This window comes from Garra rufa, chromosome 3 (assembly GCF_049309525.1).
Source record: "Garra rufa chromosome 3, GarRuf1.0, whole genome shotgun sequence".
In the NCBI taxonomy this organism is placed as follows: domain Eukaryota; kingdom Metazoa; phylum Chordata; class Actinopteri; order Cypriniformes; family Cyprinidae; genus Garra; species Garra rufa.
The window spans coordinates 4,860,856-4,877,995 of record NC_133363.1 but is presented as its reverse complement, the minus strand read 5'-3'; the positions used below and the strand labels follow the sequence as shown (position 1 = coordinate 4,877,995).

At 36.0% G+C, this 17,140-nt stretch overlaps 1 protein-coding gene across 2 annotated transcripts in view; it reads right to left on the bottom strand.

The window, feature by feature from the left end:
* Positions 1 to 17,140, bottom strand: part of dhx15 (DEAH (Asp-Glu-Ala-His) box helicase 15) — a 61,620-nt gene that overhangs the window by 16,560 nt on the left and 27,920 nt on the right. For both annotated transcript variants that reach the window (XM_073835599.1, XM_073835598.1), the window contains exons 7-9: positions 5,047 to 5,133; positions 4,622 to 4,771; positions 4,261 to 4,369 (exon numbers count right to left, since the gene is read on the bottom strand). In XM_073835599.1, the coding sequence (XP_073691700.1) occupies positions 4,261 to 4,369; positions 4,622 to 4,771; positions 5,047 to 5,133 (346 nt within the window). The remainder of the gene's footprint in view (positions 1 to 4,260; positions 4,370 to 4,621; positions 4,772 to 5,046; positions 5,134 to 17,140) is intronic.

Below are 17,140 nucleotides of genomic sequence, written 5' to 3'. Positions count from 1 at the left end.
TGGAATGCTAAAACGGCTTGCCATACTAGTATAGCAAAGAGTATTTAATGCTAAAACGGCTTGCCATAGCGTCAGATACTTTAAGTTTTAATTGGCATGCACAATAAGCGGAAATGTCATGCATTTTAAACGTCTGACGGACCACCCACTAACATTTTCGTCTATTCTCGTCTCGTCAACGAAAACTCACACACGTCTCGTCATGTTTTAGTCATCAACGAGCCATTTTTATCTCGTCATCGTCTCGTTATCGTCATGAAAAAAAGTGGCGTCAACGAAATGATTTCGTCATCGTCATCGTTGACGAAAACAACACTGGTCCAGAATGCTGCTGCCAGACTCTTGACGCAGACACGTGAATACGAACATATCACCCCCATTCTTGTCTCGCTTAATTGGCTACCTGTAAAATATAAAATTGAGTTTAAAATTTTGGTCCTGGTGTTTAAATCGATAAATAACCTCGCCCCATCCTATCTTGCAGACCTCTTTGTAAAACATGCTCCCTCGAGATCACTCAGATCCAACGATCAGTCACTCTTAACAGTGCCCAGAACTAGATCTAAGTTTAAGGGTGATCGTGCCTTTGCGGTGATCGGACCAAATCTCTGGAATAAGTTGCCAATAGCTATTAGAAAGGCACCGACTTTGGCTACCTTCAGATCCAAATTAAAACTTAATCTATTTTCTATATCATTTTAAATGGTTGATGTCTTAGGATTGTTTTTAGTCTTAATGCTATTTTGTTTTACTATGTGGATGTGTTATTTTCTATCTTTACCTTGTAAAGCACTTTGGGCAACTGTGTTGTATTTATATAGTGCTATATAAATAAAAGAAAGAAGAAGAAGAAAACTGTTTCGATATTATCATGGTCACATGACGATATGAAATGATAGGTCTTCCGGGCAAAAAGTGTAGTTTTTAAAATATTTTTAAACTTCTTATTCTAACATAAAAGGTCTTCAGGGTGGTGTTTTGGGTCGTTATGCTTTGACACAGTATCTTTCAAAAAAAAAAAAAAGCTACAACCGAAAACTTAATGGCGTAATCACTTCATAAAGTCTGTTTTTGCTGCGTTTCAGGTAATCAGCTCATGATCCGGTGTTTTCCGCACCTCAGAACGACTCAGTTTACAATGAATGCAGTGAACTCGTTTTTTGCATGTGCTGTGAGTTTAGCACGCATTTTGGAAAAGCAACTGCCACAGTTGTGCTTTATTTTTTTCGCGGCAGATGATTACAACATTTCACTACATTTGAAGCGAGACTCATTTTTCTAAGTCTGTTTTCACTGAGGCTGGAGTTTTCTGTCAAAATAAAAGCTCTACTGTCGTTTCCATAAAAATAAAAGCTTAAAAGTGGAGTATGAATTGCTGACAACTAGCAGTTTAAATCTGTAACATTACTGCAATCCAAATGCAAAACAAGTGTTACAATTTCCCTGCTGTAGTGTAAAGCAAAAATAATACTTATACATTTATTTTACAGTGCAATTGTTTTACAATATATGGCTATTACTGTCACAAGAAATGTATTATATTTGTTTGCTTCTAAAACACCAGTGTGAATGTAATTTAGACTGAGATAGTAAATCACAACTCAAAAGAGGGTTGAGTCCCCTTTAAAGTTTAGGTTCAAGTCAATTCACTGACTTTTTATCTGAGCTCTTAATTTTTTAACTCTTGAAGTGCATTAGATAGAATAATTTAACTTTAAAATTTTCATTTGCCTTTTTTTGTATAAATAATCCATCACAACAGATATTGTATCGTGGACTTCATATTGTGAGATTTTGATACCGTTACATCCCTGTTTACGCAAACTCCTTTATCCAAACCTACCTACTGAACCATCAGCCTCTCATATCTGCCAGACTTGTAACCCAAAGGTTGCAGGTTCGAGTCTCAGGTCCGACAAGGATTGTAGGTGAATGTACAGCACTCTCTCCACCCTCAATACCACGACGGTGAGTCCCTTGAGCAAGGCACCGATCGCCTAACTGCTCACCGGGCGCAGCAGCAATGGCTGCCCACTGCTCCGGGTGTGTGTTCACTATTGTGTGTGTGCACTTGGATGGGTGAAATGCAGAGCACAAATTCCTAGTATGGGTCACCATACTTGGCCTCACTTCACCTCCTTTCCTTTCCTTTCCATTCTGGCTCTGTGAAACATACCTCAAACAAATAAGATTCAATTCTTTTAATTAATGGGAAATTTTTGTCCATATCAAGCATGGAATGATTCAATGTTGAGGAAAAAATTATGGAATCATCAACCAAAGAACACCTCCTCTGGCATTTATGATGGCCTGAATTATTTAGGGCATGGACTTCACTAATGAAAAACAATATTCTTTATCAAGCTGGTTCCAACAAGATGGAGCTTTGTCATGGACCAGTTTTTTTCCAATTTCCACCATACATTTTCAATCGGATTGAGATCTGGACTGTTTGCTGGCCATGTCATTGAGTTGATGTGCCTTTCCTGAAGAAAAGCTTCAACACTTTTTGGCTCTCTGGCAAGGTGCATTATCATACTAACATCATCGCCAAACTTCTTTTCTATTGATGGAATGAGAAAAATGTCCCAGCATCATCTCCTTGTCCATTGCAAATGTGTGATTCATCACTGAATATCACTTTCATCCAATCATCCACACTCCATGACTTCTCTTTAGCCCACTCTAATGCTGGTTTCTTACAGTTATGTCACACACATCGACTCCCGTTTCCGCCCATTTGTTCTTCATTTGTTTCGTTTTGCATTTTATATCTTCAAGGCAAATTTCCTTGAGTTTTCTATCTTGATGCTTTGATGTCTTCCTTGATCTTGTATGTTTTCGTTTTATAATCGTTCCATTTTGTTTATACCTACACCAAATTTTAGAAACAACTTCCAACTCGGATGCAAATGACAGCTTTCTTGTTGAGGACATGTTTCCTTACAATTAGCCAAGTTCAACAGCTCGTTAAGGTCTGTAAGCACTAGGGCTGCACGATATTAGGAAAAAATTACATTGCGATATATTTTTTTCTTGCGATATATATTGCGATGTGTACAAATTCATGTTCATCAGGTTGTTTTGAACTGCTTAAAAATCAAATAATTCAAGAATAATTGGGGTAATTTTGTAAGCATTTTCAAAGAATAAAAAAAAAAAAAAAAGTAAAAGTACAGTATAATCAAAACCCTGAAATAAAATACATTTTAAAGCTTATTTTGGGTAGTTTCATAAACAGTTTGACTCACCTTATTCACTGTCAATTCAGGCAAATCAAGGCTCTAATATGAAATTAATAATGAATGTTTTTACCCTGATGGTTGCTTAGCAACGGTAGATGCCACTCTGCTACTCAAGTTACAGAGCGCTTTGGAAAGACGGAGAAAGCGGCGCGCCTAGCGTTTTCCACGCGTTTTTAGGCGCGACATGTGAACAGTCCCTTAAATTCGTAGTGTTTCCGCGAGTTGGGGCAACAACTGCCAGGCACTCCTGACAAAGCACCTGTTTTTGGTCAGCAGCATCCTTTTTGTATCCAAAATACTTCCATATGACCGATGTTGCGTTTCTTTTTGCGACCAAATCTTCCATTTCGGCGCTTTTCTCCCGTCCCGCGCTCATTTCGCCATGCGCACGCAGAGACTGCATGCATGAAGTAGGTGAAGCAACGTGTGCATTGTAGTTTTTAAAGAACCCTTATACATGAGTTAATTACTTTATTTTAGACAAATATAGATCCGTGAATAGAAAGTTTAGAAATATAGAAAGTACATTTTTAAATCAGACACACATAATTGTTTTTTTTTAACCTGCATCGTGACTGCCAACGGGATGACGATGCTGAAACGATCTATCGTGCAGCCCTAGTAAGCACTCTTTTAACTGCTGACTAATTAGCATTTTAGATATGTTTAGATATTTGTTTGAGAAATACAAATTACAAGCTGATTCCATATTTTTTTCCTCAGCTTCATATGGAAAATAATTTTCCATTAACTCAACTATTTTAATTTCATTTGTTTGAGGCATGTTTCACATAACCAAAAAATGTTGTGTGTCATATCTTTGATTGGTTTATTTGTTGTAAAGTAAAAAAAAATTGGGTGAACAGCTTCTAAGTGTAGTGATTCTATAATTTCTGCCAGGGGTTGTATGGTTCTGAATGGTTTTAGCATGGTATTCTTGCTATAAAATGCTAATATGTATGACTTCATAGTATCAGACTCAAAAGAGGCCTGAAAGGATGTGTCAAACTCATACCTGGTGGGTCCATGAAGTCAAAGTGCACCAAGTCATCAATACCAAGCTTCTTGAGCTGTAGCACCACAGAGCCCAAATTCGACCTGAGAATCTCAGGGTATGTGTTATCCTAAGAGGAAAAAGGAGGATACAGTGAAGGAAAAAGAAAAAAATTAGTCAACCAAATTTACATGGAAATTCGCCATGTTGTATGTACAAAAAGGGTGCTAGAAGTGACCAGAAGCACTAAAAAGTCTTGCAGAAACCAGGGTCATCTGCTGATCGACCAAAACATGACCCAACCAATTTCACTGGCGTATAATAAATTCAAAACAAGCACGCTTTCCAGATGCCTGCAGCAGTTATGATTGGTTTCACAAACCTGCATCTCAGTCTTGTAGGCCTTTTCGGTGTAGAGCCGGAAGCACTTTCCCGGGCGCGTACGTCCAGCTCGACCGGCTCTCTGCTGGGCCGAAGCCTTGCTAATAGCCGTTACGAGCAGCGACTCGACTCGAATGCGAGGGTTATACACCTGTGCGAGGAAAAGGAAAGAGCTGTGTGAATAATAAATGCACACCATTGCACCACAGCAATATGCCAAAGCGAAGCCATCCTTCATCTCCGACTGGACTACATGTATGACAGCAGCAGCTGGGCTAGGGAAATGTCAGCAGAATAAATAACTAGCTTTTCCATCTCGAGTCGCTGTCAGAGCCCCGCCACTGGGTTTATCTGGGGATTTCAGAGGCAAGAGAAACAGATGATGGGGCGAGATTAGACAAGCGAGGCAGAGGAGAGAAGACTAACCTTTTGCTTGGCAAAGCCAGGATCAATTACAAACACCACGCCGTCGATGGTCAGGGACGTCTCAGCGATGTTTGTAGAAACCACGACCTGTGAGAGCAGAAACAATACGATCAAGAGATCAAACTGACCAGACAGAGAAAAAACACCTTAAAAACAAACAAAACAGCCCACCCTCAAGTCTCCAAAGCCAAAAGTTTACTTTGGTTTTGTACGCATATGCGTACAGTCGAACGCGTAATCTTTTAAAAGTATACTCCTTTTGATAGCAAGCATTCTAGAGAGCTTCATCTTTGTCCAGTGCCTGTGCTTTTTCCAGAAGTTATGACCGATAAAAATATGTACTCTTAAAATAGAGTTGCAGCTATCACAACCTCTGTTGCTGTTGTTCTCTCTCTTTTGTTTCGTTTGGTAGTAAGTGATTAGATGTAATCTGGATTACATAATCAGATTACAAAAATCAAGTATTCACAGTTAGCGTGTGTTACATTTTATAATGCTCAATCGTATTACAGTTAATCTGGAGTATGTAATCAGATTCCAAAAGTATTTGTAATTAGATTAAATTACATTTTAAAATATTCTTAATCAGACTACAGTTACTTTATGGATTACATGATTACATATTTACACAATAACAATAAATTATTCGTAATTTATTGATTCTCCCTAATTCCTTTTCTAAAATAACCTTCTGCTATACATTCAGAAAGTCTTTAGATTTTGTGGACATTCACCCAAAGGTCAGTCATTATTCAGGTGGCGACAGCATTTAACCACTGATTTCTAAAAATTACTTCAGGTTTGAGAAGTGTTTCAATATTGCATCAACTACTGATGAACACATCGGTTTTCATTTGAATGATCACTCTGTAGGTTATTTAACCATGTATTTCTATGCCTTTGGAGAGCTTTTGTCTTTCCAATATATTAAAATGCACAAATTCACAAACTTTCTTTGTCATCTGATACTCTTTTACCTAATATATTTACGTGAAGTACTCCTGAGAACAAATGTTTAATTAATTATAACATTTACATGTTCATTGGTTGTCTGTTGTTGGTTATGGTCACATGACATGCAGATAAACAAATAATTTTTTTTGATTGATTTTAAAATAATTTGTTTTAATGTAATGTTTATGATTTAATGAATTAGTAGATTTTAATTAAATTCAAAAACTGTATGCAGTTCCTTCACAAAGACCAGTTTGGGAAACCTCAATGTAGCAATGTTTAACGCACTTCATTTTGTTAATAACAACAAATGGAAAATAGTTCCTTACTCTTTCTATTTTTGTGAATATGGTACAATATTATCCTATTTAAATCAATGTGTTAAATGAGTTAGGTCAAGCAATCAAAAATTAGACTGATTATATTACCTAAATTGTGTAATGTAATGGATTACATTACCAACTACAATTTTTATCATGTAACTTCTCATTTATGAAGATGACATGAATAAAATTGACAAAAATCCTAATGGAAAACAGACTTTTAGGATGAAAATGACATGAAATGACTATTATATCCAGTAGATGGCAGCAGAGGATCACTCACTAGGCTCAGTTACCATTTCCACTTCCTATTTTCCCGTCTTGGTTTTGGATTTATTATAAAAATCACTATTATTTTGTACTTGTACTGTACTTAAGTATAAGGTTTAGCAAGTACAATTAAATAATAATGCATTAAATATTTTGAAATAGTATGAGATTTAATTTAAAAACTACATTTTTAAACAGCACCTTAAGTTTTATCTTTAACTGTAGAAGCTGCTATATATCCAGCCAACACACGGCTTGTTGCTGCTTTAGTTACTCTGCATTTACTCTGCATTAATGCACAGCTCTATTTTGACATCTGCTTGTCAGATAGTCCATAGAAATTATTTTTTTTTTTAAGCTGAACAATTTAGCAGATTCATTCGTGTTTGTCATTCCTAAAACAGTATATGTAGTCGTTTGGTCCTCTAAGGAAAACAAAACTTTACTTTTAATGCCCATTCATTTAAAAAAAAAATAATAATAATAAAAACAGTCCAGATTAATTGGCCGACTCATCAATCGTTTAACTTCTAGTTGGTTTAAAACAAGTTATATAAAGTAATTTAAAAGTAATTTAGAAAGTAGTCAGAATACATTACCTAAAATGAGTAATCTAGATTATGTTAGATTCATCATGTAATGTAGCCTAGAATCTAGACGCGCCCCTAGCGGCAGCAAATTACATTTGCTTCCAAGGTCAGTCTAGTTACTCTCAATTCACTTAAAATTCCGAAAAATCCAAGATGTACCGGGCCAATCACGAGTCGGTGGGCGGGCTTAACATGATGACGCCCGAGTCCTGACCTGCGACCATAAGTTCCGTCAGACATGAATTCCTGGTTCTGTGAATTACGCGTGGAAAACTGAACAGTATTTATATAATTTTTTACTTTGGATACACAGCCACGTCCATCTGTCCTGAGCAGGAGCTCGTTACATATGAACGCGCTGTGGTGTAGAATACGCAAACACCGGAAGCGATCTGTGGCGTGTATACGACACTCATTGTTCACACAGTGCACAGAGATTGTGGATATAGCGGCTATTCAAAATGGTAATTACTTGCGCTTATCCTGGTTGTTCAAACCCATTTAAAGCTAAAAGATTACGTTTGCTTACGCAAACTCATCCTGGACTTTTTCACCGATTTCCCCTTCCGGTGTTTGCGTATACTACATCAGAGCAGGGTGTAATTTGGATTTGTCTGTGCATGTTTTTGTTTACTTTTAAAGGTTTAGTGCCCATCTATGTCTATTATTTGGCTGACAGACTGCACAGTGCACTGATTTTCGTTAAAAATCTCCGTCGCTCTGACTACGTCACCTGACAGACTAAGTCTCTGATTGGTTGTAGCGCTATCCTATTGCGTGGAGAGGAGTTTGAAAGACAACCGTTTATCCCACCCCTCCGGTTGAGCCCTGTCTATGGAGAGTGCCCAGACCCTACATTTATGTGGGTCTGGCTTGCCAGGCTACATGTAATGTATAATCAGTAATGAATTACAATTTGTAAGTAATCTACTCATCTCTAGTTGCCACCTTGTGGAACAATCGATTACTGCAAAACAAATTGCGACCTGCGCTTAGAAAGAACGCACAATTGCAAAAATGGTGTGGTGCATGTACAGTAAACGCATACTATTCTAATACGATTTTTGCATCACATGCACTGTACGCAGACCTTCATTTGTGCTTTCTAACACATGGCTCAGGTCCATTTTTTCTTCAAAATGTCTTAAGAGTAATATCACTTTACCCAAATTGCGCAATTGCAGGCATCATTCATGCCAGTTGCACAAGTGGTGCAAGACAAGCAATGTTGAATACTTTGTGTAATGGGTTTATTCAACATCTAACCACTCTCCACAACAGCAGGGTGACTTTTTTTAGCACATTTCATTGGCGATTAGACAGTTCTGCACTGCTATGGGCAAACCAAAAATCAAATTAAAAGAAAAAAAGTTCAGAAGGGGGTGGAAAAAAGGCACAAAAAAAAATAGCGGGAATTAAATCCTTAAAGACACTTCAGTGAGCTGTCGCAAGCTGGAAGACTAATACAACCCAACAGGGGAGTAAGGCAACAGTTGCTGCAATCAAGTCAAATCGTGAGTGTGCTGGCTGAGCCGGACTGCTTTCCGCCGAGCAGCCCGTCCAGACACATTACTACTGCTCTTTTTGGCGGCAAGATACATGTCTGTGCACAGCACGCAGCCATATTCCCCTCCCTAGAGAAGCCCACCTCCAAGAAACTCTATTATTCATGCCACGTCTCGCTCCTTCACTCGCTCTGTCTCTTTACAGTACAGGTGGCCTTCATCATATGTGCTATAGTGACATATTGAATCATCTTTGAGCTAGAGACCGTGGACCGTCTTTGATGCTCATCTCAGCCAGTGTGTCCAAGAAGCTACAGAAGGGCTTTATAACATTGCATAGGTTTGTTTCCTGTCCAAATGGGGGTGATGAATCACAGGACGTGAACCGTCAATCCGAGTCAAGTCAGAGGCAGGACAGAGTCTCTCGATAATTTAGAGGTTTGCCTTGTGTAGTGTCCCAGAAAAACAGGAGCCAATGAAGCTGGACGCCATCGATGTATGTCTAAGGTGGAGGTGTGAGGTGCACATTCACAGATTAGTTTTGCATGTGATAAAGTTGATGTAGCAGAAACAGCTACAGTTCTTTTATTCACTGTAGGGCAAGGACTTGGTTCTATGCTTTGGTGGTTGTTTGGATGGAGGAAGACCTGAATGTGAGCCCAAATGTAATAAAGGAATGGGGTTTATATGGATTATATGACTAGAAAAATGTTGCATTTGCCAACAAAGAGAAGACTGTTGCTTCAATAGGACACCAGATTATGACACTCTGATCAAAAATAAACTTTAAAATTACAAACAAATGCATGGATGAAGTCTTCAATAACAGCTCTACAGTGTAACCATTTCACTGGCATTTGTGCCGATCTGATCCGATCGGCATATTTGTGTTTGTGCTGAGGGGAGCGTCAATGGTTTCTATGTTTTTGCAATGTTGAGTAATGTATCACAGACATATCTCATGAATCCTTTAATAAACAAAGTGTAGAGAGCGTGTAAATAAGAGATTGATTGTGCAGTGGAAAGTGCTTTGCTGATTATAATGGAACTTTGAAGATCACTATGGACTAAGATTAGTGACAGCTTTTAATATTTTTAGGGGAGTTTGTAAATGAAATACAACAGTTAAATTTTAAGTGACTATTGTTGTCTGACTATAACACTATTGCCTGGTTTTTCTCTATTTTGTCGTCAAAAATAGTTAAAAAAAAAAGTCACAACTGAGCCACTGCGCATCTCCATTCAAACACAGAGATGTTTAGTTTATGAATAAACGTCCATTTTTAAACAAATCTAGTGAGTCAATGATTCAATTTCCCATTCATAAAGACAGTCACTTGTTTTATACCTGAATGAATCAGCTGTTCGAACAAATCAAATGAATGAATGATTCAGTAATTAAATCAGTAACTTGTCGCCACCTGCTGGCAGTTTGAGTTTAATTATTTAAAGTATCATTTCACTTATTTAAATCAATTCATATTTTTATATTGAAAATTATATTTAAAACATTAATCTCAACATGATTTATGAATCTGACTGCACTCATACCACCTCTAAGCCATAAAACATGAAAACACACCTACAAGCCACTTTGTGTTCTTCAGTGCCACCTGTGTAGAAATTTTTAAAAGCTTTAAATTTTACATAAAAGATGAAATACTTTTAATAAAGTTAGAAAAATGCCATTACAAAGGTAAAAACTGTAAATGACTTTTAGGAGTCAAATATTACCTCATAAAGGGAAGGCAATTTTTGATTATTGATTAGAATGGTGCTCCTAAATTTAAGTTAGGCACACAAGTGCTCCTTAAAAGAAAAGCATAAAGCCTTGAATAAGATCAAAAACATGCATTTAGAAAACAGATTAAATTCCAATTCAATGCTAACTTTCAAAAATAATATGCTACATAAGCTTTCGATACTAATTCTTGACTTAAAGGGGACCTATTATGCAAAAATCACTTTCATAAGGTGTTTGAACACAGTTATGTGGCCGCAGTGTGCGAAAACAAAAAGCATGTAAATGGTAAAAATCCACTCCACTTTTTTTTTTATCAACCCAATAAATCATGAAGTCTCTCTAAACACACCATTCCAGATTTCTCCCCACACTGACATCACTGCAGGGCCCATTTGTGACAATCTCTGCCCTATTAGCATAAACACAGCCCTAAATGAGAAGCAGCAGTCCACCATTACTGCTGCCTTCATGTGCTACCAGTAAATATAAATGCGGTAGTTAAAAATTGTATATGAAAGCAATGTAAAGTCGACCGTTTGAATTTGTTGAGCTCATAATTACAAGTAGTACTTAAAAAAGTGACTTATAAAGTTTATGATAGCACACAATGGCACAATGAGACCAGCTATGACATTATTTTTATTGTGCATGCTCCCCATCTGTGTAATTCATAAATGTGCATTTATTATGCACAGTACAAACAAATGCTTGAACACCCCTACTAAGAGTTTCTGACATTTTAGGTGCGTGAGATTGTCCCGTTTTGTTTTTGCTTGCTCTCGAAGCTCCGCCCTCTTGTGAAAAAGGGGCAGGGAGCACCAGCTAATTTGCATTTAAAGGAACAAACACAAAAACTGTGTTTTGCTAATACCCTAAAAGTGGCCATTTTAACAAGCTATAAAAAAAATAAGATAAAACCTCACATACACACTCTGGAGACATCAGAGACTTGTTTTACATCTTGTAAAAAGGGGCATGATAGGTCACCTTTAAGACTTGAAAAAGTATCCTAATTGAAATTACCATGTTGGAATGGTTCCATAATTCAGAAAGTTTTTGCACCCTTTTACAGAAAACAATTTAAATATCTCACAGGAATACACACAATTTGAGCTACAATTCACGCCTACAGCAGAAACAAGCTTAAAGTTTAATTAATTAGATTAGAAGTTTGTTTGAATTCCTAACCCTAAGTGGGAGCAATAATATTACAGATGCTTGCTTTGGCAAGCTCCACTAAAAAGTTTTTTTGCAATGTAAATTTTGCGTTTCATTAAACTTCCTGGCCTCCATTAATAACAGAAAACAAACAAACCTCATTTTTCTTGTAATTCAGCCTCTTCAAATGGCTTTGAGGTTTTAAATCCTACTTTTATAAGTGGATTTCTCTTCAGCCACAAATGTTTGGCTTGGTCTGGTAATGCAGCAGAGGGTCTATTCATGGAGCCTTTGACCTGATGTAATTCAGCTGCTGAAATGAATCATCTGCCTATATATTCATGGAGAATTCACTGAAAAAAGGCCATCTGGAGTCTGGAGACTGAGGGCCACGACCCAATGCCCACAGAGCGTGCTCTTAACAGACCGCTGAATGACAGCGGGGTCCGGAGCGCTTCAGACACACGATAAAAAGAAGTGAGGGCTCCTAACCAGTCTGCATCCTTTCAGAAAATAGGACCACCTGGGAAAGACCTTTGAGATGAAATATATTCCAGAATGGTAGCCATGGAAATTATCGAAAGGTGAACGCCATTGGAATGAATTGCACAGCAAAAACACTAAATGCATTACCAGTACTTAGTCATACTCGTTGAACCGTGAGGTGTTGAGAAATTGCTTCTTTTAGGAGGCAATGATCCATGCGCAAGTGGTCTGGAAAAAAGTAGGCGGGTTGACCGAACAAGGCTAATACCTGCAACATTTCACTTGAATAAGTGCAATTTCAATTCTCTTCAATGAGACTTGCATTCAAATGTTCTTTGGTTAAATAAAAAAACTGTAAAGACTGTACAAGTTAAAAGTTGGGAACAATTAAGATTTTATGGGTTTGAAATAAGTCTCTTCTGCTTATCAAGGCTGCATTTATTTCATAGAAACACATGATGTTGTGAAATATTTCTGTAACTGAATCTAATTGTTTTCTATTTTAAGATGTATTAAAATGTAATTTATTACTGTGATGAAAAACCCAAACTTTCAGCAGCCACACTTCAGAAATCGTTTTAATATGTAGATTTGCTGTTCAATTATCATCATAATGAATACTAACTGTTGGTGCTCAATTATTAATATTCTTATTGTTGAAAACATTGTTTTTGTGGAAACCATGACACATTGTTTTCAGTATTCTTCAACAATCACACTTGGAACAAATTTATTAATTTTTACCAAGCGTCAAGGTATAATAATTTTTTATAAAGTCTTGCCTCAAACTTTTGAGTGGTATTATATTACCGTTTCCACAAAAATATTATGAAGCAGACTGATTTGTACAGTGATAAGTAGGGCTGCAACTAACGATTATTTTAATAATCGATTAATCTGTCGATTATTTTTTCGATTAATCGATGAATCGGATAAAAAAAAAAAGGGATTTACAACCCTTTATTCAAAAACAGAACTAAAATCTTTAGAAAGTGCACGAACATGTTGCTCCTTGAACTGTTATAATAATAATAATAAAGTAAAAATGGACTAACACAAAAAACATACACATGTATGCTTTACATCTGCCAAATATATAGACTAAATAAACTAAAATTACTATCCGTCAAGACAGCGGCTTGCTGTGGTGTACATGCTGCATTTCCCTCAAGAAGCCTCTCAAATTAAATTCCTCAGTGCGCATTAAAAAAGTCATGTGACTTTGCACGCTGGAACGGGATAACTTGACTAACTCTCTGCTACATTCATTCTGCCACGGCGGTGTTTAGTGTCCTGCCATCAGCAGCGACCAGCTGGAAGAGTTCCGCATTCAAATGCACGCAAAACTGGCCTCAAAGCCCCAGCAAAAGTAATTACCATGAATGTGTCAAGGCAAAAATTAAGAAAATATTCGAATTACTTAATAAACTAGTATTTTCTGAATCAGTGTTGCAAAGATGAAATTGACGATCCTGCCATCTGCTCATTAATGCCTAATGCATCTTTATGGATTAGCTAATGAAAGAGTTTTGTTTTCGATTTTAATTATTTCGTTTTATAGTAAAATAATAATTTAAAGCTTTCTATAGATATTGTGTTTGTGAGGCAATTACCTGGGTTTCGGTTAATCATTGTGAAGCGCTCCTGTTTAAACCAAAGATATCAAGCGTATTCTGTTTGTTTTCTTTAAGAGCACATTTTGTTGATACTGTTAGTACACACAAACTAAGGTAGACCCTTTACAGTACCGGCCCGGGTGGTAAATTACTCTTACCTTTATGAGCAAAAAAGAAATTCCACATTGCACTGGCGTCTCCATATCCTGCAAAGCTGTTGCAGCCCTAGAAAGAACGCACTCTAAATGCGTACACGCACTAGTTTAACCTAACTTACTTCATTACGTAATGTATGCATGAACTCTGTAGGTATGTTTGCTTTTTGCGATATACTGCATAATGTCAAATCAAACATTGGTAAAACAATTAGTCAGAAATGCTTTTCACAAGTGCATTACTTTTTTGCATTAGGTTAGCCTCGAATGTGGATGCTTTTAAATCAGATGTGCTATGTAGGTAACTACCTATAAACACCTTGTTATGCGAGATTCTCTTCAAACGGTTTCTCCGCCATAACAGCAGTTGACCAGCAGTCGCTCACATTTCATATTCACAAAGATAAGAGACCCTGCCTTCAATCACACTGAATTAAAAGTGACTACGGAAGCCATCGCAGTCGTGAACAGGCCGAGATGGCTCCCGTCTGTCTGTTTCTGCACTGAACCAAACAGACATTTCGTCAGCAATAGGACGATTTCATTGTACCTCTGGGTTTTTAAGCAGCATGAGTAGAAAGAGCTCCAAACATTATCATCATTACCAGGCTGTATTGACAACCCTTTAAAACCAATGCACTTGTCTTCATATTAAAACAGACATGCTTTATGTCTTTGCTTAGAGTGGTCAGTAACGTATTAAATGGTTTTAGGCCCAGGTTAGATGGGTCTAAATATCTAGGAAGACCAAATTATTAACTAAAAAGATTCATTATGCATTGCTTTAGGTGGTTAACACACACACACACACACACACCAGCCTTACTTCTTCCTTAATTCTTCCATAACCCTCCATTCCTGCAGTCAGCACAAGGGAGATATCTTACCACATCCTAATTAACTCTAGGATCAACAAGAACGTTGCTGCCGAAATTTGCCACAGTCCTCAATTTCCCTACATGTGACTGCTGAGAGTCACGTGAAGTTAAATCCCATCTAATAAATCCATGCATCAGCAGTGTAACAGGGCTGCTGGATTTGTCCTCAAGGAGGATGCGACTGCACAGGTGCGGATCTCCCCATATGCATCCACACACACACACACACATCCCGTATCTGCCAAAGGTGGCTTATATGCATTGTTTAATATATGCCAGAGGGTGTGAAGAGTTGACATTTTTACAAGGTAATCTGAGCCTGTCCTTATGTACCGCTGCCACTGAAGGACAGAAAAACAAGGTGACAAAAAATAAATACTTTCGAGACACTGCAGAGTTCATCCTTCAAAAAATGACTTCTGTTTGTTCAAATTGCTTTTTTAAATGCAACATATTTTTAACATTCTGTTATAATCATTTAATGGAATCATAAAAGGGTATTATGTATTGTTAGCATAAACTGGATCTGTAGTTTCCAGCATGTTTTGCATATGAATATACCTCCAGGAAAAAGCTTTTGAACTGTAAGATTTCTAATGTTTTAGAAAGTCTCTTCTGCTCACCAAAGTACAGCAAAAACAGTAAAAATTTAACATTTTTACTATTTTAAAAAACTGATTTGTATTTGAATATATTTTAAAATGTAATTATTCCTGTGATTTCAAAGCTGAATTTTTAGCATCATTACTCCAGTCATATGATCCTTCAGAAATCATTCTAATATTCAGATTTGCTGCTGAGAAACAATTATTATTATTATTATTATTATATTAAAAACAGCTGAGTAGATTTTTCTTTGATGAATATAAAGATCAGAAGAACTGCATTTAATTTTAATCCTTGTTAAAGACAAATATTAATTTCTATAATTTCTTTCCCCCAAAAAATAGAAAAAAATAAAAATTATACTGACTCCAAACTTTTTGATTCTGAAAAAAAAAAAAAAAAAAAAAAAAAACTTTTACTTTTATAAATATTAATAATAACATTAATAAATGTTTCTGGAACAGCAAACCAGCATATTAGAATGGTTCCTGAAGGATCATGTGACACTGAAGACTGGAGTAATGATGCTGAAAATTTAGATTATCACAGAAATAAATTTCAATTTAAAATAAATTCAAAAAAAATGCAGTTATTTTAAATAGTAAAAATATTTTGCAAAATTATGGCTTTTGCTGCATTTTGGATTAAATAAATGCATGCTTGGTGAGAATTCTTTAAAAAAACATTAAAATCTTACTGTTCAAAAACTTTTGACTGGTAGTGTACATTAAGGAAAATTTGTGTTCATTGTTTAGTTATGTTGGCGATTGAGAAGGGTTGGTGTTCATTTATTTATTTTGCTAATGCTAGTATTGAGACCAATGTCTTCTTACTTTATCTTGCGTCACATCATAATAAACGCTAGCTAAGTTTTTTCCAGTGTTATTACAGTTAAAAAACTAAAACTAAAAAATAAATAAATATAACTTATTTAAAATAAACATTAACCAAAATGAATTTATTTAATCTAACTTGTTGTACTAAAATATATAAAATATGTATGATGTACTAAAATAACTAACACAACTGACATACAAATTAATAATATCTCTCTATATAGATTTAAAAAAAATAAAAATGGAAACTATTAAAATAAAAACATTCAAAATAACAACAAAAATCTTATTTAAAATAAACATTAACTACAATTAATTTTCAATTAATCTAACTTGATGTACTAAAATAACTAAAACTGATATACAAATCGATAAAAAAAAAAATTATATATATATATATATATATATATATATATATATATATATATATATATATATATATATATATATATATATACATACACCATATATAGATATTAAAAAAAGTAATAAAAACAAACAAAAAACATGCTTACTGATTCAAAAACAACCCTAGTTAGTTCAAAAAACATGCCAGTTCAAAAAACTAATTGCATGGAAGACTCAATTTATCAAAATTGATCAAAACCTTTTTTGACTGCAAACAGAGAATCATCATTCGTTACCTTATTCGTTAGTCTGAGCTCTCGACTAAAAATATCACAACATATATTTGAAGAAAAAGCAACATTTCAGTAATTTCTATAAATAATCACAAAACTTTTGTAAAAATAGTTTCCAGTTTTTTCCCATAACAATCAAATAGAATGTTTCTGAATAATAAGCAGCTCTCTGTTCCCAACATTAGTCTACATCACAAGAGTTGCAGCATATTCACATCAGCCCCTGCGAATCCATGTCCACTTTCATTTTCTTCTGAACATCCCAGGCAAACAGCGGCGGATGTTTGAACTTCTGAAGCAGCTTATGCCCGGGCTTACGAGTAATCAAACCT